The sequence below is a fragment of the Xyrauchen texanus genome, chromosome 26 (genome assembly GCF_025860055.1).
Source record: "Xyrauchen texanus isolate HMW12.3.18 chromosome 26, RBS_HiC_50CHRs, whole genome shotgun sequence".
Taxonomy (NCBI): Eukaryota; Metazoa; Chordata; class Actinopteri; order Cypriniformes; family Catostomidae; genus Xyrauchen; species Xyrauchen texanus.
This window is the reverse complement of record NC_068301.1, coordinates 24,462,273-24,486,780: the sequence shown is the minus strand read 5'-3', so window position 1 is coordinate 24,486,780 and position 24,508 is coordinate 24,462,273. Positions and strand designations below refer to the sequence as shown.

Sequence of the window (24,508 nt, the reverse complement as noted above, 5' to 3'; positions counted from 1 at the left end):
AAAATGCTAAATTAATAAATGTTCTACCTACAAATGTCTGGTGAGGGTTTAAGATATCCAGTTGATCATATTTAATATATTTTCATTTTATTAGTAATATTATTGGTCATTAGAATGTGGCTTACATGGCTTCCTAAAAGCTGAATATGTTTCCTTTAGTGACCAGATATACCTGTTTCACCCATTCATTAGAAAGGCTATAGTGAAAAACAGTTAACTCTATCATGTCCAGATACAGAGGGTCATTTATAGTCTTGTAACCTTGAACATAAAATGTTGCCACGTTGCAGAGGGGAAGGTCCTCTGCAAGTTCAGGGTGTTGCTCAGTCAACATAGGAAGGAATTACATATACTGTACATACTAACACATATTCTGAGCATCTTCCCACACAGTCAAGCTTTAAACAGTATAACGAATAGGCTATAGTATGATGAATTTAATAGACTTTTTGTTGTCCAGATGAATAATCTAACAGGACATTTCAGATACTGAACATTATGTGTCATCACTACCAATGTTTTTTTTTTAAATACATTTTAAGTCCCAAAGTATATCTTTAAGGCTTAATTGGACATCAATAAATATGCAAATCACTTGAAGGAGAATCGAACATTGTGCATACAGTGAAATTAACATCTAGTAGAGTTTTTAAAAGGAATATTCTAGGCTCATTACAAGCTCAATCAAAGTATTTGTGGCATAGCCTAATATTGATTACCACAAAAATAATTTCGACTCATCCCTCCTTTTCTTTAAAAAAGTAAAAACCAAGGTTACAAGGAGGCACTTACAATGGAAGTGAATGGGGCAAATGTTTGGCGGGTTTAAAGGCAGAAATGTGAAGCTTATCATTTTGTAAAAGCACATTATTTATTCTGTGAAAACTTGTGTATTATTTGAGCTGTAAAGTTGTTTATATTGTCTTTTTAGTTCAGTTTTTTATTTATTTTTTTAGGTTTTTAGGGGTTACATAGACATGGCAATGACATGTAAAATGATATGTTATCACAATAAAATCATGTTAGCACCCAAATTGTTTAGGTCTTGTGGCTATACTTTTAAAATGGTGAGTATTTTAACATTTACGGATTGGCCCTCATTCACTTAATTTTTTTTTTTTTTTAGTCATCAACATTATGCTACAATGCTGTGGATTGATCTTAACGTGCGTTGAATGCGGAATATTTCTTTAAATTCTTTCAAAATTGTATATATACTGTTAATCTCATTCACTGTTGGGACATGATTACTGATAAAACCCATTTAAAAAAATGATTTTGATTAAATATTATTTACAAATTATATATGAGTCATAATTGAAATCATTATTTAAATTATTATAAATATTATTTTATTATTTATCATATAAATTCATGAAGGTAATAATCGGCAATTATTCCATGCTCTTTTTTTACTACAAAGTAATTAATAAACATTTCATAGTTTTAGTATGAAGGTTCACGCACAGAACTCGGGCGTTCCCACAATGCTCCAGTCACGTGGCTCACTTTTATGAAGGCAGGCTGTCAAATCTGAAAGTTCCTGGTGTTCAATGTATGCAACACCGTTGCAAGTTCATAACACTTATTTCAAGCATGTAACTCGTAGTAGCATTGGATGTTTGTAATGACCCAAGCTACTTAAATAGTTAATGCAAGTACTTATTCGGAAAAGAGCGGGGTTTTATTCGGCGGTGACTGTTGTTTGAGGACTCATTTGGGTGTCTTGAGGATGTGGCTGCTGTGTTGACAGTGGCACGAGTCTTTCCAGCTCCGTATATCTCTATAAAAGCACGGCATGTAGAGAACAAGTAAGTAAGTTTACTATCTAATTTCGCGCTGTGTTTTGATACATGAAGTATCACGTGTGTGTATGTGAGATCTGAAGTTGTGTTCAGACCGGTTAGTGGAGAGATACACACGAAGTTTATCTGTAAGTAATCACATCGCGTTTACTCGCCTGATTTATGGTCTTTTGCGCTGAACATTTGTTGCATTTATATTTAAGTGAGCTGATTTGTTTCAAATGTTATGATTTAGCTTACTGAATATGTAGGCTGCCATTAAAACATCTTTGAAAAGAGATCTAGGTATGAAATCACTATCCCGATTAAATAAAGGTTAAGTATCTGTTTTCTGTCTTCACAGCACATATAAGTACAGTGGCAGTGCCATGGCACAGTAATGGAATAAGCATACGTGTCTTTCCAAATACCAAGTTTGGATTCCAGAACGTTCCCAGAATAGAGATGTAAAGGAATATTCTGGGTTAAATACAATTTAAGATCAATCGACAGCATTTGTGACAACATATTGATTACCACGAAAATTTGCCCTTTCATAAAATAAGGCCTTCTTCTGTTGCTTCTTGAGCATCAATAATTGTTTTGTAATAGTTGTGTATTAGTCCCTCAATTGTCAAAATCTGGACCTCATTTATAGCCACTGTTGGGAAGAACTCAAATGTGCAGAAGATGCAGAGAAACCAAATAATTTGACTAGTTGTTTTTTTTTTTCTTAAGATAAGTGGACATCTTCACTGCTCATGATAAAGCAGGGAATCATGAACAATTATTACACAGTCATTGATCATTGAGAAAGCAACACACCATATTAGAAACCAAGGGAATATAAACTTCTTAACAGGATCATGTGTGTAAATTCAGTTACTATTTTGTCGTGTGGAATATATGTGAGGATGTGTTATGTCAAATAGCTTCTTCGGGGTAGTACTATATAAAAACAAAATTTGTAGTAAGTCCTCGTGTTGGTGTGGTTACTCGGGTGGCAGAAGACAAGTCTCAGTTGCATCCGCTTATGAGACAGTCAATCCACGCATCTTATCACCTGGCTCGCTGTGCATGACACCGTGGATACTCTGCATGATACTCTCCGTGATCCATTCACAACTTACCCCGTGCCCCATTGAGAGCAAGAACCACTCATCGCGACCACAAGGAGGTTACCCCATGTGACTCTACCCTCCCTAGCAACCGGGCCAATTTTTTTGCTTAGGAGACCTGGCTGGAGTCACTCAACACACACTGGATTCAAACTCGTGACTTCAGGGGTGGTAGTCAGTGTCAATACTCGCTGAGCTACCTAAGCCCCCATGTCTTGTTGATTTAATCTATTGTTTAGCTACTCATTAAAAAAGTTAAACACATAACCAAATTTAATTTGGATGATTAAATGAATATGTAAGATTAAATTCTACAATTAATATGGAAGATTTGCTGGAACATGCCTTTTTTAATCATTACTACAATAATAAAATTAAGCCCAGGCTTTACGTTTCCTAAAACAGCACTGTATCCAGTGCTAAATGATTACAATGTAACATGGCATTTACACGGTACTCCAAAGTACCTCTTAATTCTACGATACTACCAAATGTACTTGTCCAAAAAGCCATGGAGTCTAAATTCAACCCTCATACTTTCCCTCTGTTCTCTTTACCCTAAATACGCAATTGTGAGTAATTTGGCACTGCAGCTTAGTTACGCCGAGCATACTGAATTGTTTTGGCTAAAAAAGCCTTTTCCACTATTGTGTTCGTAATGACACGTGAAAGGCAAAAGTAAATCTGGAAATACATCAGGCATTGTGGGCTGGTACTATCTCACTTAAATTAGAAAGACAGTCAGCACAGCCAAATGTTCAGTTTGTTCACATGTTGGTTTCAGCAAGAGCTGTCTAAGCACTAATGCTGAAGTGTTGGTCTGTGATCCACATGTTGCAAGCAACATTGATCTTGTTGTAAACAGCATAATGACAATGTGTTGTCGAAACTCTCCCCAGATGGTTATACACAATTCTATTTTTTTCTCTCTTTATTTTTCTTTGTATGGCCTTACCTTTTATTCTAAACAATGGCATAGATTTGGTTTGAGAGGGACCAAATTTGGGAAATGTTTAATTACAACACAATACACAATGCATAATAACATTTCATTATCTGTTAATGAACAATTAATGCACAGATAAAAAAGAAGAAGTGTATTCAATGTGGAAATACTGCTGTGTGAGTTTTTGACCGTTAGGTTACCATCTGAGAAATAAGTCTCGATTAACCGGTTTTACAATTATATGTGCGTAACAGTAGGATTATTGTGGATGCGCAACATGTAGTTCATGTCATTAAACATGTGTTTTTCTTCTGCATCAGTTTATTAAAGCAATCCGTTGTCTTTCAGACACCCCAACATAAAGAATCAACAACAGACTCTATAAAAATACTCTCCACAACCTTACAAGTAAACTTTGAACTGCGTAATAATGGGAACATTGCTTACAGCAGGCGATTTAGAGTCCGATCATGACTAAAATGGACATTTATTGTTGAATGTGGTGAATTTGTACAGATGCAATGCTTTAAATAATTAGGACGATTTAAGATGCAACTTTTCAAAGTTATTTGCTGATCGTAACGACACCCACATGCACTGCACACTGTCATCAAGTATAAACATTACATAAAGTGGCATCTTTAATTAATCACCACAGCTAAAAATATTAAACTTACTAGTTTGTTGTTGGACTACTAATGGAGCATCCTGTCCCATTTGTAGAATGTGTATCTTTCTATGACTTCTGTCTGCATAATTTATATCTGTCGTATTCAGTCAGTCATTTAAACACTCCCATCCCTAAGGCCGATTTAAGTAGCTTTTTTGATGGATATGAATCTGGTAGATTGAATATATTTTGGAATTTGTGTGTTTAAGCTTCAGTTTCACGTGACTTGAAAGTTCAGTCCAGGACACCTGGCCATTAAAGCATGCATGTAACCATAGCAACAGCTCCAGTACACACATATGCAAGAGTTTTCCCATTTAGGCTTACAAAATCTTACAAAAAACTCTTTTATATTATATATTTATACATTATATCAAATATTTTTGCCACGTGTAAATAAAGCATTTCATGGTTTTTAAAGGTAGATTCTAAATTCTTACGGTTAAATTAACTGTATGATCACATCATCCCTAATTCATTGCATACTCTTAAATATTTATCATATCAAACATTCAGAAAAAGTATAAGGGTTAATGATTCAGAAAAAAGTGACCCTTTCAGAAAATGACACTTCTTACCTGCTCATCTGAAATGCTGGTCTGCTTTGCACAATATGAAAACAACTGATCATTTCTATGGACACCTTTAACATCTCCACTGACTCCACATATGACTCATGTGATGTATTTCATGTTTTCTAAATTCATACAAAAGTTTTGCATGGATAACAGACCTACAGAATAAAATTGCACGCTGTCAGCCACTGACTGTCTTGTGAGTTTTATTCCTGCAGGGGGCGCTTGATGCTTGAAAACCAAATTCTCCATTCATCCGCATTTAAATCTAAGAATGCTTTATATCCATTTGGAGACATTTTATACTGGATAGTTATTTTTAATAAAAACTGATAATTGCAAGGATTCATACTTGTGAATGAAAATCCACCTCAGCATTATATATAAAAGCATTTTTTAAATCCTTAATCCTTAATAAACGATTGTGAGTTCATGCATCCTGGCCAGCGCTGAGAAAGATAAAAAGTAGCATGTGACACTGCCTTCTAGTTATCAACTCGTACAACGGAGGGGGAACTCGTTTTTTTGTCTCAATAGGACAGACTCACAGCCACGCATTTGCAAGGTATAACATACGAAATCATTTTCAGCGTTGATACAAATATGTAAACAAGGATGGATGCATTGTGGGGGATGTGTGCCCCCCGTTTCTTCTTCAGTGATTCTAAATATAACACAGACAAGTTCCATCTGTTACAGTGTCAATGACCAAGAAGAAAAGGAAAAGTCTGGTTTGAATTGCATGTAAAAACTTTGTAAATATATAATCTTTGCATTCATGATGGTGTCCGGTTTTTGGAAAGCTAGATTTATTTTACGTTTATGATATTTTTAGGCCCTGTTTACACTTGGTAGCAAGAAGGTACTACATAATCACAAATGGACAGTGCGAGACACATACCGTTTACTAACCTTGACACACGGACATGGGGGTTCATATAGGGTCCTCTCTGTGATGTTATTTCCTGTATTATGGATTTGTTTTACTATGACGACAAAGTGGCTTCCTGCATGTTGTTTATACCACTTTCACTTGACTTGGAGGAGAAATCAACAAATCAAGCGTTTTGAAATGTGTTTTTGAAAGCCTTTTTGTAATGAGACATTTTCAAACTGCTTCTAGAATCAGTTTGGAACTCTGTAGTGAATGTTGACTGGGGGCAGACAATTTTTACATGCAACACGCTTCAGCACATGTTTTGTGAACTTGTGTGGCCTACTGCTTTTTGGGTGAGCTGTTGTTCCTCTTCACAATAACAGAAGTTGCAGTTGACTAGGAAAAGGTTTTGCGGAGCAGAAATGTTTATTTTATACACATGTTAGTAATGGATGCAGCTGAAATAGACAACTTGTTCATTAGAAGTGGGTGTCCACATACCTTTAACCGTATAGTGCAGGGGTCGGCACTCAGCATCCTTTTTGACATGAAGTGCCATTCTTAATTTTCCTTGTTAATCACTTTGCCAGCAAAATGGTGCAAGTCCTGATGATCCATGCTAATCAGCATGGTTTTAGAATGTTCTGCATCTTGAATGCTTTGATAGAAGTAAGGAAATCCGAACTTCTATACAAAAAAGTTAATGTGACAAATTGCTTATATGCTTAGTGATCTAGAAATTGTGTTGAATCTTGAATATTTTGTACTCATTTTGCCTACATTTATAAATGACAAAAAAACATTTGCACCAACCCATAGAAACATACATTGAAGTCTTCTGAATCTCTAAAATCACTAATAATTCAAATGTTGTTTTTGGGTAAACTATTGCTTTAACAAAATCATTCATCTACATTAACGACCAATTCATTGAGTTGTAATGGCAAGATTTAGGAAAGAGAAACCGTTTCATTGTTGTCCATGCATGGCAGGCAAAAACACAAAGCAAAATCAAATTACAATATTCAAGTAGTGTTTAGTCGAATATTTGTACGAGTACTCGATGGGGGCAGCCTCGGAATTGGTATTGTTTTCATTTCATGATTTTTATTGCCATGCAATTTTTATTTAATCGTGACAACCTTTGTGTCATTAGACAGGTGCACTCCAGCTATATTTTTTTTAACCATTTTCCTATGTATATGTTACTAGGAACATCTGCATGGAAATTTTTTTGGGAATTGGGAAGTAAACAATAGCAGGGTAAACTTGTATAGCGGTAAATGGGAGACCACAGCAAATATAATTTTTGCTTACCTGTTTGCTAAAACAGAAAAAAACCACTATTAGGCTACACTTCACAGCTGTCCAAAAGAAGAAAAAAATCCATTAGTCAGAAGAGAGAAAGAGGCCACATTTTCTGTTGTTCCCTCAGCAGCTGCATTATAAACCTCATCACATCTGTGATAACAGGTTTTTTTTTGTTTTTTTAGCTATTCCAGGGTAATGTAATACAAAATATATTGTTATTCATTTGTGACAAAGATATCACTGCAGCTGTCATTTGTCCATGCTGTATATAAAGAATATGCTTTCTGCCTCATTCTATGTATACATTTTACATGAGATCTTGATGATGATTGAAAGTTTAAACAGCATGCAGTAGATTGTGTAGTTTGTAATGTTTACATCCTGCATCAATGGCAAAGATTCATGGTGCTTATGCTATACGTGGCCATAATATGCACATATTACCCTCTGTTATTGTATTTAATGATGAATATTGTGAAAAAAAATTATCTCGATCGCTCCCTACTATCACACACACACACCTTTTCTACTCCAAACCAAAATAGTAACATAAGTTTGGGCTGTTTCTATGATGGATTCTCAAATAGTGGTGTAAGAAAGAAAAGTATTTTTGGGGCAAAAACCTGAAAATTGTTTTAGTTAAAAACATGTGTTTTTACTGTGCACTAGTTGTAGGAATATATTAACTTCTGTTCTTTTAACTTGTTACAAGGGGGATGGTTCTTGCCATTTCTTTCAACACTGGTGGATGGCATCCCCTTGCATCTCAACTCGAGCCTTCTTATCATTGAAAAGGTGTTTTTAAGTCACTGTCAATATTTTTATATAACAAAGTAATGTGCACACTGCACGTGCAAGCCACGTGCAACTATTTAGCCCTTTTCGGTGAATCTCACCTCCAGAATCCTAAAACTTTAGTTCCAGGTTTAATTTATATTTTGAATAGACTCCTTATTACATCACATGTTGTTCTGAAAGCAAAAGGAAACAAATGAAACACGGAATGTAGGCTGTCATCCGCGCAGACAGACCGAAGCAAAGTGAGCGCATTTACTCGCATGATCAATAGGGATGGGCACGAGTACTCGAGGACTCTGGTACTCTGACGTGGCAGCAATGATCGATCATGAAAACGATGATCGATCGTGATCACGCATGATGTGACTTTTCACTTCATTCGAAATTCAGTGACAATGACCTGACAACAAACAAAAACGTGTCAAAGAGAAAGCTTACTTTAAATTTTGAGATTGATTACATTGTAACTTTGAGGGTCCATTGATTGTCAGAGACGTCTCATAGCAACCAAACTGATATATGATGCTGCAATGCTATTGTTCGATAATCAAAAGAGAGTGTAATTAACTGTGCACACCTGTCTCTGCAAAACATTTGCTAAATACATTTTATTATCATTTAATATAAGAACTTTGACTTGTTAATTTAATAAAAGTGAATGTTTGTCACTGAGTTTAAACCTCCTAGGTAACACACACCTGCATCTCGTCGAAATGGGAGTTGAAGATATTCTCACAACTTTCCAAGTTAGAAGTCCGACTCTGAGTTGAATGGAACGCTTCAAGAATCATCACAGAAACAACAATAAGGAGCATCGCGTCTTTCCCCACAGGAGCGAACACTTGGACACACACTAAGATTACAACGTTAACCTGAAGGATGAACCGACAGACATGCGTTGTGCGCTTTCTTTCATTGAGTTGGGTAGCGAATCTTCTCAACGACAAAATATAATGCATTAATATTATTAGCTTATGCATTCTTTTGTGGAATGCACCGATCTGATACCTGGATCAGTATCGGCTCAGATACTGAAGCTTTTAGACGGATCATTATCGGTCCGACGAGCCCGATCCAAATCCGAAAAATGTGTGTTAGTCCTGTATGTAACTATCAAGCTCCAAAAATGACATAAAAGAACCATTAATACACCATTAAAGTAGTTCATATGACTCATGCATTTTATTCAATGCCATTTTGAAGACATGAGAGAGCTCTGTGAATCACAAATGGCTGTGTTTAATAATTAAATGTATAGCACCAGCGCGTAAGCCAATGGCGGCATTCTGTTTACACACATACTTGCGGCATTTAATATTTAAACACTACTCGCGAACAACATCTCAGATGTAGATGCTCAATAGTTCAGTTCACTTATAATATGCATTTAGAAAGGCATTGGAGGTGCATTTGACAAGAATTTGAATAAGAAGTGAATTCAACTACTGTGAACTTGCCTACAAACAGAGACACTTACAGGACTTCCTGGAGAGTTCAGAATGTCAAAATAAAAGTGCGAGGGTTTAAAAGTTAAAGGTGCACGACTGAAATATATTATTGTTATAATATATTATTATTATCATTTTTTTACGAATTATAATTATATTTAAGTTGAATGGGTTCCAAAAAATTACTGTGAATGAAAAGTGAGCTGATATCTTACAACTAAATTGAATGAAAAAAAAGAGATCTGAATCCTTTAAAGTCCAGATACAAGTTGAAAAAACTTGACAAAAAACAACAACAAAAAAAAACAGCTTTTCTACTGATGACTTACTGGAATTGCTGTTAATTTTGCTGCTACATTATTCAGTATACTAGTTAACAATAAAGTTTTTCTTAATAAGCTATCATTTATATTGAAATAATGTGTAGTTAGAGGTTTGTGTTTCTTTACATATTAAAGAGTACACTCAATTATTTCCAAACAATAATGTAAAGATATTCTAAACTGATTATCGGATCGGAAGAGGAAAGTGGTATCAGTTCATCCCTATTCTTTTGTACATTTTGTAACAGATTATTTTATAACAGCCCATAACAATATATAGAAGATACACTGGAACAAGACGCAATGCAGCAACCAAATATATTTGTCAGACATGTTATTATATATACAATTATGTACATGTCATTGCCACTTGAGTACTCAACGAGTACGAGTAACTAGTCCGAGTACTCAAGTAGACAACATTGCCAAAATGCCCATCCCTAGCGATTAACCGAACATAAAGCGCTACCGGCTTGTGATGCGTGAATGGCTTGCATGTGCTGCACGAGTCTGTTGGGAATACTGCAGTCTTGTCACATTTGAACTTTTTTTGTTTAGCCTCCCATTCAGCAAATTAAAAACACTGCATGATCAAGATGTAGATTGGAATGCAGGTGCAGAATTTATATAAATAAAATAGTCTACTCATCTCTCGCCGTTGCTAGTGTGCCTGTGATTACACCTCAGCATGCCATAGGTTGCCGACCCCTGTAATAGTCATAAATAAATGTGTAATCATTGGACCTCCCGAATTTGAGTTTATAATGTTGACATTAGTAACATAGTTCTAATGTTTCACAATGCTCAGTCAGAAATTGCACAACTAAACCGATGTATTTTTCAGTCTGGATTTAAATGTGGCAACTGTTGAGGCACGTCTAACCACTTCTGGAAGCTGGTTCCAGCTGCGGGTGCATAATAGCTCTCAACTTGTTTTGAGTGAACCCTCTGTATGTCTAACTGACTTGATTCTAATGATCAGAGAGTTCTGTTAAGTTTATATTCAACAAGCATATCTGAAATGTTTTTAGGTCCTAGGCTATTGAGCGATTTATAAACGTGTTATCATACTTTAAAATCAGTTTCTTTTTCTGATTAACAGTTTTGATTGATTCACACAATTGACAAAGAATAGCAAAACATATTCACAGAATCAACATTTAACCCCCATTATTCCCTTTCCCCCTCCCAATCCCCAATCCCACCCTGACCCTCAATAAATATCCCTGTGCTCACACTTGAATATACACACACAAAAAAAGAAAGGAAAAAAGAAAAAAATATAAAAACAATAAATACAATTAATCTCACACATTTAAAACTATACTACTCTCTCCACTGCCCCTCCCTGAGAGAGCTCCAAGAAGGCCAAGTAGCCGCACAATTTTTTTATTAAATGAATCCAACTTGCCTAGCCTTCTACATGACATTTCCTCGAATGCCACCACCCGCCCCATCTCTGTGCACCACTCTTGAAATGAGGGCGCTCCAGCCAACTTCCATCCCCTTAGAACAATCTGTCTGCCAGATATAACACTGACTAGGACCCAATTTTTATATTTTTTAGTCTGTGGCAAAATGAAATTTGAGTGCCCAATGCGTCACACATAAAACCCTCAACCAAAATTCTTGGATCTTAACGCACCACCAAAAAACATGTGTTGTTCCTCCATCTTCTGATTGGCATTGCCAGCAGGTGGGTGTGTCTTTCACACCAAGCCTATACAATCTAGAGTGGGTCCAATAGAATCAATGTATGATCTTAAATTGCATAAGTCGCACCCTTGCATCTCTAAATAGACTTTACGGTTTTTTAGAATCCTAGCACACACTCCCTCCTCCAATACCAAGTTTAGATCTTCCATAACCTCTTGAGAGAAGCTGAAGCTCAGTCCCTCAGACTCTGAATTAGCATGGAGTAATACACGGATGCCTCATGACCTTTTCCAAAAGCAGTAATCACCACTCCCAGAGTATCTGCCACTTTAGTTGGGTGTATGCTACTCCCAAATATAGTACAGAGCAGGTGGAACAGCTATAAATACCTAAAGAACTGAGACCTGGGAATCCCAAAATGTTGAACCATATTTTAAATTATCTCAACATTCCACTCTCATATAGGTCACAGAGTATATTAAATATATCAGTCTACTCTGTCCAGCAGAAAGGGGACTTATTAATACATAATTTTGAGTTCAGCTTGAGGCTACATTTAAATAAATGTCCTAATTAAACACTCTCTACACTTTTGTCCATACCGAGTGCAAATGCGAGATAACGGGGTGTAACTTAACTTTTCCGGTTATTTTGATAGAAAGGATTTGCAATGGTGAAATTGGGGCAAGAACTTCCTGTTCAGTACAAAACCAGGGATGGGCTCTCTGTCCGAGACAGAGTGCATAATAATAAAACAAAATCTTGGGTAGCCCTAGCCCACCTTTGTCAATCGCCCTATTCAATTTACTGAAATGTAATCTGCGATGCTTACTATTCCAAATGAAGGACTTCGCTATGCTTTCAGATTGGTTGAAATAACAGAGGGGGACATCTATAGGGAGAGATTATAGCAGGTAGTTGAATTTTGGAATACAATTCATTTTAAAAACATTATCCTTCCCAATCATAGATAAATGTAATGAAGCCCACCTGCCCACATCGCTCAAACCTTTTTATTAAAGGGTCAAAATTAACTAACTAAATCACTCAAATTTGCTGGGAATATACTACCCAACTACTTAATGCCTTGTTTGGGCAGCTGGAAGGCACCCAGCTGAAAAGCCGTTATTGGGCAGTATGCTTTCAGAGCCAAAGCTTTGTATTTAGACGAATTAACTCAAGGAAAGAATAATTCTGTGTCGGCAAGGCATAGATCTAGCGGGTCGGAGATGAATAATAAAATATAATCTGCATAAAGCAAAATCTTATGCGCCACACCTCCTGCCATCACCCCTGGAAAATCATCCTCCTTTCTTATTGTGGCTGCTAATGGTTCTAGAACAATAATGGAGAAAGAGTGCAGCCTTGAATAAAATAATCTGAAATGTATCCATTTGTTTTTACTGCCTCTAACGGATGTCTATAAAGTAAATTAATCCATCCAATAAAAGTATTCCCGAACCCGTACATTTTCAAAATCTTAAAAAGATAATTCCATTCTACCATATCAAACACCTTTTCAGCGTCAAGTTAGATGGCATTGACCACTGGCCATATGATATTGATGAAACGTCTAATGTTATCAGAAGAGCTACGGCCAAGAATAAACCCCACCTGATATATATGTATGTATAAGAGATGTCATAACTTTAATTAATTGGTTAGCCATACTTTTTGACAACATTTTAACGTCTAGCTGGATCAGGGAAATTGGACGGTAACTCTTACACTCGCTTGGATCTTTGTCCTTTTTTAAGAATCAGACTGATCCGGGCTTGTGTCATGGTTGGCGGAAGCTTTCCATTTTTTTTCCTACCAAATTTTGAATGCTCAATTCCCAAATGCGCTCTAAGTCCTCGTGGTGGCGTAGTGACTCTCCTCAATCCGGGTGGCGGAGACATGGGGCGTGTGGAGGCTTCACGCTATTCTCATCAGCATCCACACACAACTCGCCACACACCCCACCGAGAGAGAGCGTAAAACTGTCCATAAAACTGTCTTGAAGTTGTGTTATTCTACAAGATAAACTCCAGCCGCTAGGCGGAACCAGCACAAAAAGAATGCGCAGATTTTTCGAACAGTCAAACGTATGTTCAGTTAGCTGGTCCACTCGGCTGCAACATGAGTACAAGCAAATTACTCACTCCAATGATTTTGCAAGAAATACTTCACAATATAAGCTCCAGCCAGTAGACTGCAACAGCACACAAAAAAAAACATGCAGGATCCTCAAACTGTCTATTCAGAGAGCCGGCCCACTCGGCTGCTTTAAAATACATTCTTAATGTAACTGGAAGCCAGTGTAAAGACTGGACTGGAGTAATATGCTCAGAATTTTTTTTGGTTTGAGTAAGAATCCTGCCAGTGGCATTCTGAATGAACTGCAGGTATTTAATGGTCTTTTTGGGAAGGCCAATTAGGAGTCCATTGCAGTAGTAGAGTCTCGACTGGATAAAAAAAACATCTAATTCTAGCTATATTTTTTAGATGATAGTAGGCTGATTTAGTTATTGCTTTGATGTGACCACTGAAACTAAGGTCTGACTCCAAAATGACACCAAGATTTCTTACTTGATTTTTTGTCTTTAGGCCCTTGGTGTCAAGGTATGTGTTCACCTTTGGAATTTCAACTTTGTTGTAAAATACAATGACATCTGTCTTGTCATTGTTTAACTTAAGGAAGTTTTAGCACATCCAGCTGTTAATGTCATCAATGCACTGGCACAGAGTGTCTATTTTATGTTGTCTAAATCTTCCTTTTAGTGGTGAGTCTACTGTTTTAGGGAAATTCATGTGTTATATTACATCATGTCCCTTTCTGCTTTCCTTGGAAGTTACAGGGTTTACCAGCTTTGTACAGACATGGCATATGTTTAATGTAGGGTTTGGCATTTCGAGTAATTTTATAGTTGAGTACCTTAACACATAAAAAGTTCAATCTTCAATCTTTGACCCGGTTATTCTTTAGGGGTGTAAATTGCAAGTTTCATCACGATACGATCTTATATTGATTTTCTTATCCAGCGATCCTATAGTTGCCGATAAAATGATACCTCAGCTTGAGCTTCCCTCTTGCTTGCGAAATGGGCGGGGTGGGTGACATTGGCACTGCAGATGTGAATTAAGGCCAGGTTTATGGGCAACGCTGCATAGTTATTGGCCCGATGGTGGGAACGCAAATCGATTTAGGTCTTGTGGCTCGATGTCCGAGGCTATTGGCCCCGGCTGGCCAGTTTATAGCCCTGTCTTGCACTTGCTCGATAGTGGAAAAGCAGCTGAACTTCGCGCACATCCGTGTGGCCTCATGAGAAGCATATTTAGTGATTTATAAAGTGAGATGAATATCATAAGGTTGCTGCATCACCTGATGGAAATGTGTACTGATGTGGCTGGCAAGAGAATTTCAAAATGAAGATGCATCTTAAAAATATACATCAATGTTTATGTGTTAAATCAATGACATCGTATGGATGGTGATTTGATTGATGCATTGATCCAGATCAATTATTATTGTTATTTTAACAGGTATAAATGTTCAACTACACAACATTATTCCTGTTAACACGAATAGTGTGATAAAATGGCTTTCTAACCCTGTCTGCACCAATATACAATCTTTAAACTAGGAATCTGCACAAGTAATCAATTAATCAAGTTTGTCTTTAAATATTTGACTATTAAAAAGACTACTCGAATATTGTAATTTGATTTTATTTTGTGATTCTGCCTGGCATGGACAACAATAAAGCTGCTTCTTTCACCTAAATCTTGCCGTTACAACACAATGAATGTGCTCTGGATGCATAAACTTTTCCCCATGGTGGCGTAGTGCCTCAATCCAGGTGGCAGAGGACAAATCTCAGTTGCCTCTTCGTCTGAGACCATCAATCCACGTGGCTTGTTGAGTGCATTACTGCAGACACATAGTGCATTTGGAGGTGGCATCAACGCTCAACTCACCATGAGCCCCAAGAGAGCGAACCACATTATAGTGACCACGAGGAGGTTACCCCATGTGACTCTACCCCCCTAGCAACCTGGCCAATTTGGTTGCTTGGGAGACCTGGGTGGAGTCACTCAGCACGCCCTGGATTCAACTCGCTACTCAAGGAGTGGTAGTCAGCATCTTTACTTGCTGAGCTTCAAAGGCCCTCTGATGCATGAAATTGTAAAAGCAATAGTTTACCCAAAACGAACATGTGAATTATTTAAAGTGATTTTATTGCTTGAGAAGACGTCAATGTATTTTTCTATGTGTTAGTGACAATTCTTTTTTTTTTTTGGTAAATCTAGATGTTGTTGTTTATGCATAGTGCAAATTTTTCATAACAATAATAGCTGTGTAACAATAGACTGCCTTTGTATGTGAGGTACTGTAAAGACGATTTTCTTTTTAAATAGAACTTGGCTTGTGTTGAACCCAGATATGTATATGTATGCATATGCTTTAAAGGTTTTCTGCTTAGGATCAATGGAGTTGACAATTTAAAAAAAAAAAATGTATGATGAAGCACCGAAGTTTCAGAACATTTTGATGAGTAGATGTTTCACCTGTTGGCTTATGGTTTGAACAGATAAGCTCACAGATGCGGTTAAACCTGTACTTTTGTTACTATTTTAAGGAGCACAGTAATAAGTGAAAGCAATTTAAAACAAGCCTAGAGATATTTATAGGGTCTAGTTGGATGTTCTCAAAGAATATTGTGTTCTACTTTTTTATCATTGTGGAATAACTCTGGCACATGCTCTCATTCAACGTTGATCTTTTCCCCTCCTATTACTCTCTCGTGCTCACACACATAAATTAGTTAAGCCTATATCTACCAACAGTTGCTTACAAACTTGTCAGTTTGCTTTTATAGTGCCAAAGATTTTAGCCTGTTTCTGAAGTACATTAATGGTTCATTTAGATTACATACACTGGTATTCAGTTTATGGGTTTGTTGCATATCTACATGCATGTAAACAACATTCATTATTAAATGGGGTTAAAAGGTTGAAGTGCAGTGATTGAGAAGTGGGATTATTTTATCAGACGGCTTGTCTGTCATGACTACTGTTCAGCTAAATCCCAGCCTGCTGAAATATTAATGCAGCTCAATTATGTGATTACTCTGTTTGCCTCAGATGATGATGTATTCTGCTCCCATTCAGGCATGTCTGAATTTGACTCCTAAAATTCAGCTGCAGTGATTGGAGCTGGCAGTTAGAATGAGACCTCTGTCAAAACAGCCTGCTTTTTAAAAGTACAAATGGTGCCTTTGAAGTGCATGTTCTTTCACTTCTTAGTTGTTGATGTAATCCTGAAATCATTGTAAACTGCCATTTCATTCATCACATTTCACTTTTAACTTGTTGGAAGCTTTTTGTGATTGTATTTGCCATTAGAAGCCGTTCCAGTACATGAGAGGAAATTTGTTTAGTGGGTAATTTGCATTTTCACATTGGCAAAGGTTAAGAGATCAACACTAGTGGTTGACAGATGTTTGTTTGTTTGTTTGTTGATTTATTTAGTTATTTTTTCAATAGCTGATGAAATATCTTGAGAGCAGGGTGGCCGATATAACACGGATAGGCAGCACTTTATTGACATTTTTTATTATGTTTAGGATTTGTTATAAACCTCTAACCTTAAAGTTAAAACTTTTAATGCATTCCAAACTGCTTAACATAGACTCCATTCAAACTTTGTTTTGTAGATAATTTCCGCATTAGGTCTGTGTGGCATGGGGGGCGTGGTCGTGTGTCGGTCTGCGGGCGAGAGAGAGAGCAGTAAGGCTTGTCACCTGGGTTTTAATTACCTCTAACACCTGTGTCTTGTTATAGTGAAACGGAGAGAGACATTTAAGGAACGCCAAATGTCGAGAGGGGGAGAGTGAATGCATGAAACACGACAGCCAGAGAGTGGAGACCTGTGCCCTGTTGTGTACAATTATAACGACGGTTACCGTTGTATCTGTGTCGAAGTACAGAAATTAAAGATACTAACCTTGAACCTGCCTCATTGTCTCCTGACTTCTCCATCGCCCCAACCAAACCAGTTTACAGTGGTGCCGAGAACCCGGGTTTGGAGGAGAGGCGCCGCTATGGAGCCTTCACCACTGGCCGAAGTCATCAACGCCCTCACCAGCATCCAGCAGACACAACACCATGCCCTCTTGGAGGTTCGCCAGGAGCAAGAGCAACGCTTCCAAGTCTTGCTCCAGGCACAAGCCGAAGACCGGCAAGCGCTGCGGAGCCTGATCACCGGAGAGGGGGCTGGTGCTGCGTCGTCCTCGGTGCCCACCCCACCGCTTGCCCTCGCGAAAATGGGGCCAAGCGATGATCCGGAGGCCTTCCTCGACCTGTTCGAAAAAACGGCGGAGGTATGGAGGTGGCCTCCCGAGCAGTGGGCGGTCCGCCTACTGCCCCTACTTTCCGGGGAGGCGCAGCTGGCAGCACAACAACTTCCCGCCGCCAGCCTCCTGGACTATAGCCACCTGAAAAAAGCCATCCAGCAACGGGTCGGTCGCACCCCGGAGCAGAATCGACCGTTGTTCCGCTCGTTAAGCTTCGGGAAGGACGGCCGCCCGTTTGCGTTTGCGCAACAGCTCCGTGACGCCTGCCGGAAATGGCTGCTGGTGGGGGGAACCCGCGACGTTGTGGAAGTGGTCGACATGGTTGTACTGGAGCAGTTCGTCTCCCAGCTTCCCCGAGGCATGTCGGAGTGGGTCCAGTGCCACCGCCCGGCGTCGTTGGATGGAGCCGTCCAGCTGGCAGAGGACTACATGGCGGCGTTCCCAGGAGACGGCGAGGCAGTATCACCTCCCTCTCGCTCCCACTCTCCACCCCCTGTGCATACTGTTCCCTCCCCTTCTCCCCGCTCCCCTCACTCCCGCCCAGTTCCGGCTCCTCGTAGGTGGGGAGGCCCACCCAGACCCCGACCCCGGTCCAGAGGACCCTTTCCCTTTTCTGCCCCTTCAAACCCCCCTGTCTCTCTCCGTTATTCTACCCAGGTTGGCGAGCCCGCCCCCACGAGTGCGGAAGGAAGACCTGGGCCGGTCTGTTGGAGCTGCGGGGAAGCCGGACATAGCCAGGAGTGGTGTCCAGTGATGGAGGTGGGGACACTGGTTCGAATCCCCGACGCTCCACAGGCCGCCCCCGATCGGGCAGGAATGTATCGCATACCGGTAAGGGTGAAGGGGGATACACATCTAGCTTTGGTGGATACAGGTTGCTCTCAAACCTCGATCCACCAACGCTTGGTGCAAGGCGGGGCATTGGATAGAGATAAATTGGTGAGGGTGAGGTGTGTGCATGGTGACATTCACAAATATCCAGTGGTTACCATTGAGATACGATTCAGGGGGAAAAGGCATAGAGTCGAGGCTGCGGTTAATTCCCGCCTCACCCATCCACTAATCTTGGGAACCAATTGGCCCGGCTTTGAAAATTTACTGAGGGTAATGTGTGTGGATGGGTCCTGCCGAGTGGTGGCGCGAGGTGTAGCGTGTGATACTATGGCTGGGGAGGCGCTGCCGGGTCCGTCAACATCGGCTCCGCGTCAAGATGAAGCAGACAGGGGTGTTTCCGCCCTCAGGGGCTTCCCTGTGGGGGATTTTCCTCTGGAGCAGTCGCGTGACGAGTCCCTTAGGCACGCCGTCGACCAAGTGAAAGTAATTGATGGTCAACAGCTCCAGCCTGGTGTTGCGCTCACATACCCGTACTTTGCTATTATCAAAGAGCGGTTGTATCGAGTGACGCAGGACACTCAAACCAAAGAAGCTACAACACAGCTATTAGTACCGAAGAGCCGTCGGGAAACACTCTTCCAGGCGGCTCATTATAATCCAATGGCCGGCCACTTAGGTCACGAAAAGTCTTTGAACCGTATAATGGCCCGTTTCTTTTGGCCGGGCATTCACGCGGACGTTTGCAGGTGGTGTGTGGCGTGCCGGGAATGTCAGTTGGTGAACCCACCTGCCACCCCAAAAGCGCCATTGCGCCCGTTACCGTTAATCGAGATCCCCTTCGACAGAATTGGAATGGATCTCCTGGGGCTATTAGAAAAGACTGCACGAGGGCATCGCTTTGTGTTAGTTCTGGTGGACTATGCAACGCGATATCCGGAAGCAGTGCCTCTACGCAACATCTCAGCACGCAGTGTTGTGGAGGCACTCTTCAGAATTATCTCCCGAGTGGGGATTCCAAAGGAAATCCTCACAGATCAAGGCACGACATTCATGTCACGTACACTTCGCGAACTATATGAATTGTTAGGCATTAAGTCGATTCATACCAGCGTCTACCACCCGCAGACCGATGGACTGGTGGAACGATTTAATAAGACCTTGAAAAACATGATTCGTAAGTTCGTACACGAAGATGCTAAAAACTGGGATAAATGGCTCGAACCCCTGCTGTTTGCAGTACGAGAGGTCCCCCAAGCCTCCACCGGCTTTTCTCCGTTTGAACTACTGTATGGGCACCGGCCACGGGGCGTGCTTGATGTCGTACGGGAAGCTTGGTAGGAGGGACCTTCGGATAGCAAAAACCAAATTCAATACGTTCTTGACCTTCGAGCAAAACTCCACACTTTGGGACGGGTAACACAGGAGAATTTGCTCCAAGCGCAAGAACGCCAACGCCGACTGTACGACAGGGGCACTCGGCTAAGGGAATTTTCACAGGGAGATAAAGTACTTGTGTTACTGCCCACCTCGAGCTCCAAATTACTCGCCAAGTGGCAAGGACCCTTTGAGGTCACACGACGAGTTGGAGATCTCGATTATGAGGTTAAGCGAACGGATAGGAGAGGGGCACGTCAAACGTACCACCTCAACTTCCTCAAATCATGGAGGGAGGCGGTACCGGTAGCCTTGGCGACGGCAGTTCCGGAGAAGGCGGAGCTCGGACCGGAGATATCGCTCAAAGCAAATTCATTTACCCCGGTCCCTTGCGGAGACCACCTCTCGCTGTCGCAGCTGACGGATGTTGCGAGGCTGCAAGCGGAGTTCGCAGACGTATTTTCTCTCCTGCCCGGTCGCACGAACCTCATAGAACACCATATCGAGACCACCCCGGGCGTGGTGGTTCGTAGCCGGCCCTATCGCCTCCCGGAACACAAGAAAAGGGTCGTTAGGGAGGAATTTGAGGCAATGCTCGAAATGGGGGTGATACAAGAGTCGCACAGTGATTGGGCCAGTCCGGTAGTCCTGGTACCGAAGAGCGATGGCTCGGACCGCTTCTGTGTTGACTATCGGAAAGTGAACGCGGTGTCCAAATTTGACGCATATCCAATGCCGCGTATTGACGAGTTACTCGATCGGTTGGACGCGGCTCAATTTTACTCGACGCTGGACTTAACGAAGGGGTATTGGCAGATCCCTTTAACTCCAATGTCCCGAGAAAAAAACACTTTTTCAACACCGTTCGGATTACACCAATTTGTAACACTTCCGTTCGGCTTGTTTGGAGCCCCGGCCACGTTTCAGCGCCTTATGGATAAGATCCTCAGACCACACACGGCATATGCCGCCGCATATCTAGATGACATTATAATTTACAGTAATGACTGGCGGCAGCATATGCAACATCTGAGGGCGGTCCTGAGAGCGCTGAGGCGGGCGGGACTCACGGCAAACCCAAAGAAGTGTGCAATTGGACAGGTGGAAGTTCGGTATCTGGGGTTCCACTTGGGTCACGGGCAGGTGCGTCCACAGGTTGACAAAACCGCAGCGATCGCAGCCTGCCCAGCACCCAAGACCAAAAAGGGGGTAAGGCAGTTTTTGGGCCATGGAACCCCCGGCATGATGTACAAATCATAATAGCATGTAAAAAGTTTACATCTTCTGGCTATACTTTCGGAATATTCCACTTTTTGTGGCTATGTTTTAGTATTTATGGACTGGCTGGACATGTTGCATTCCTGTAGCTCACATCCTGGCATGGACAAGGTCATGGGTTCGACTACCAGGGAACACACATACTGAAAAAGCATGAATGCACTCAAATTCACTTTTGATAAAAGCATCTGCCAAATGCATAAATAATGTTTTGACAGATAGGTGTCCCTGTTTGGAGGTACTGCAAGGAAGCAGAGCATTAATTATCTGACCTGGTAGGATATTTGAGGTAGATTTACTCCCATACGAGGTCTTGATGATTATTGATAAGGCTGCTGGTAAATCTTGGGACCAACACATGGGTGAGCAACCACTTTTATTAATCGGTCGAGTCTTTGTAAGATCAGAATGGCAAAAATTAGTCGATTAATGGGCCTGACTAATATATTTTTAGTCTGTTACTAATCAGCACATTCTCTTTCGTCTCTTGTCCTACAGAAAGTTGGGCGTCCAGGGCTCTCTGACTGGTGCTGTAAGTGGTGCTGGCTGCCAAGGTCATGAAGATCCGCTGGTCGAGGAAGGTGGCTTTCCTGGCCAAGGTCTGCTTCGTCCTCTGTCTGCTGTGGCTCTTCTACCTCCTTATAGTCCGTTCTGCAGTCTCCTCTTTGACTGAAAATGATGGTGAACACAACATCCTGGTCCGAGACATTCCTACCCTCACAGAGGGAGTCTCTGACAGCCTCCTCCGGCCTGTTTATGAGAAACATCCACCAGAACCCAACGCTCCTGGAGAATATGGCAGAGCCACTCGACTGACCCTCAGCACTGAGGAGAAGAAAGAGGAGGAGTCTGGTATTGAGCGCTATGCCATTAACATCTTCATCAGCGACAAGATCTCCCTTCATCGCCACATACAGGACAACAGGATGCATGAGTATGTCCCAGCCTCTATGACCTTAAAGGGATAGTTCACTCAAAAAAACTTCTTTCATCATTTACTCATTTACCCTCATTTTGCTCCAGACCTGCATGATTTCTTTCTTCCGTGTAAGACAAAAGAGAATTTTAGGCTAAAAGGTACCCAACTTTGGTTTCCATTCACTTTCATTGCATCTTTTTCCCATGCAATGAAAGTTAATGTTGACCGAGGGTAACATTCTGCCTAAAGTCTCTTTTTGTGTTCTGCAGAAAAAGGTTAAACTGGTTTGGAACAACATAAGTGTGAGAGAACTATCCATGTAATTGTAATGAATCAAAAACATGATCCACATCTCAAACTCTTTCAACACTCCAGTGATTCCCCAGGTGATTTACATACTTTTGTCCACCTCACCTGTTCTCTGGGGAAATGAACCCATTGCCACAAGCAACATGATTGAAAGCAAAAAAACAAAACAATAGAAAGCAGATCAAGGAGGTTTTTTCAGAACAACAATGCTTTTGTGTGCAAGTAAATGTTTTATGGTCTCTGTCACACAATATTGAGGATGATTCTAGCTGGTTTTCTGAGATGAGTCACAGTGAAGTGTCCCCCTGGAAGACTAGAAGTGAGACAAATTGGATGCGTTTTTTCACCCCCGCAGTCTTCATACTGCTCTTCAGTTGCCACATCATAGGCTCTTCTGGAGATCACACACTGTATCTAGCTGATGATTTTTTGGTATCCGCAGGGATTTTTATCTGTTGATGTGAAGTTCTTTTGCTCGCTTTTTGAAATAACTCTTTGACAAGAACTAACTTGTCTGAGAGTTAAGCATTACTGCCAGCAACTTTATGCTGTGGGGTTTTCCTTGTTCATTTTGCTTTGGCATCTCTCTTTGTTGGGATAATTATTGAGAATTAGCCCAAATTTGTTTGCTTTCAGTAAGTGTAGCATGTCTACATATTTGTGGTGAGTTTTGACTCTTTCAACCTTCATAATCTTAAAGGATTGGTTCACCCAAAAATGGAAATTCTCCATCATTTACTCACCCTCATGCCATCCCAGATGTGTGTGACTTTCTTTCTTCTGCAAAACACAAAGATTTTTAGAAGAATATTTCAGCTCTGTGGGTCCATACAATGCAAGTGAATGGTGGCCAGAACTTTGAAACGCCAAAAGGACATAAAGGCAGCATAAAAGTAAACCATATGACTTCAGAGGGTAAATCCATACATTCAGAAGTGATATGATAAGTGTGGTTGAGAAACAGGTCAATATTTACGTCCTTTTTTTACTATCAATCTCCACTTTCATGGTCACTTCCATATTCTTCTTCATTTGTTTTTGCCGATTCACATTCTTCATGCATATCGCTACCTACTGGGCAGAGAGGAGAATTTATAGGAAAAAGGACTTAAATATTTATCCATTTCTCACCAAAACCTATCATATCGCTTCTGGAGACATGGATTTAACCACAGATTACTTTTAAGCTGCCTTTTATATGCTTTTGTGGCTTCAAATGTTGGTACCCATTCACTTGCATTGTGAGGACCTACAGAGCTGAAATATTCATTCATAAAGAAAGTCATACACATCTTGGATGGCATGAGGGAGAGTAATTGATGAGAGAACAATATACTCTGTTGTTGACATCAAAGGTTGTGCATCCAATCAATCTCTTCTGTATTTTGGTGCAAATTCATCTGTCACTTGATAATATCTTGCCAAATTAGGCAGATGCCAACTTAGACAGGTTTAATGACATACCTTCATTCTTAAATGACCAAACCAATGCAAGGTAAAATAAAATATGACCCAGATTGCATTAAATGCATGTAGACATGGTTTATTCCAACCACATTGTCTTTTGAGCAGTGAATTATTGATTGCCAAGAGCAGGAATCCAATGAAATTCATGTGACATTTAGAAGCTATAAAAACAAATGAGTGGAGATTTTGCATTGTGATATTAATTAGTTCTTATTAATAAATTAATATATGAATACATTTTAGTGTACTAAAGACTTTTTTTGTTTACTTTTGTATGTTAAACAATTATGGTACTGTGTTGGGCCACCACTTGATCCATGTCTTAAAACAAAACCAGCTGCGAAACACCGCTCTATCCATCTTAAACTGTCCAACCTGTTCGCAGAATGCTGCAAAAATGTCTCTAGCATGTCTATCGGTCTCCATCCCCTCCTTCTACTCTGTTTACTCTGAATCTGTTTATGAACCAGAAATGGTCCCTTG

At 40.2% G+C, this 24,508-nt stretch overlaps 1 protein-coding gene across 2 annotated transcripts in view; it reads left to right on the top strand.

Moving 5' to 3' along the window:
• The first annotated feature begins 1,516 nt into the window (after nucleotides 1-1,516).
• Nucleotides 1,517-24,508, top strand: part of LOC127620342 (polypeptide N-acetylgalactosaminyltransferase 4-like) — a 44,404-nt gene continuing 21,412 nt past the window's right edge. The window contains exons 1-2 of one of the 2 annotated variants that reach the window (XM_052093550.1): nucleotides 1,517-1,811; nucleotides 21,829-22,264. In XM_052093550.1, the coding sequence (XP_051949510.1) occupies nucleotides 21,888-22,264 (377 nt within the window). In that variant the 5' untranslated portion in view covers nucleotides 1,517-1,811; nucleotides 21,829-21,887. Of the gene's footprint in view, nucleotides 1,812-5,599; nucleotides 5,659-21,828; nucleotides 22,265-24,508 lie in introns of those variants that run through there. The other variant, XM_052093551.1, reaches the window with a different exon arrangement.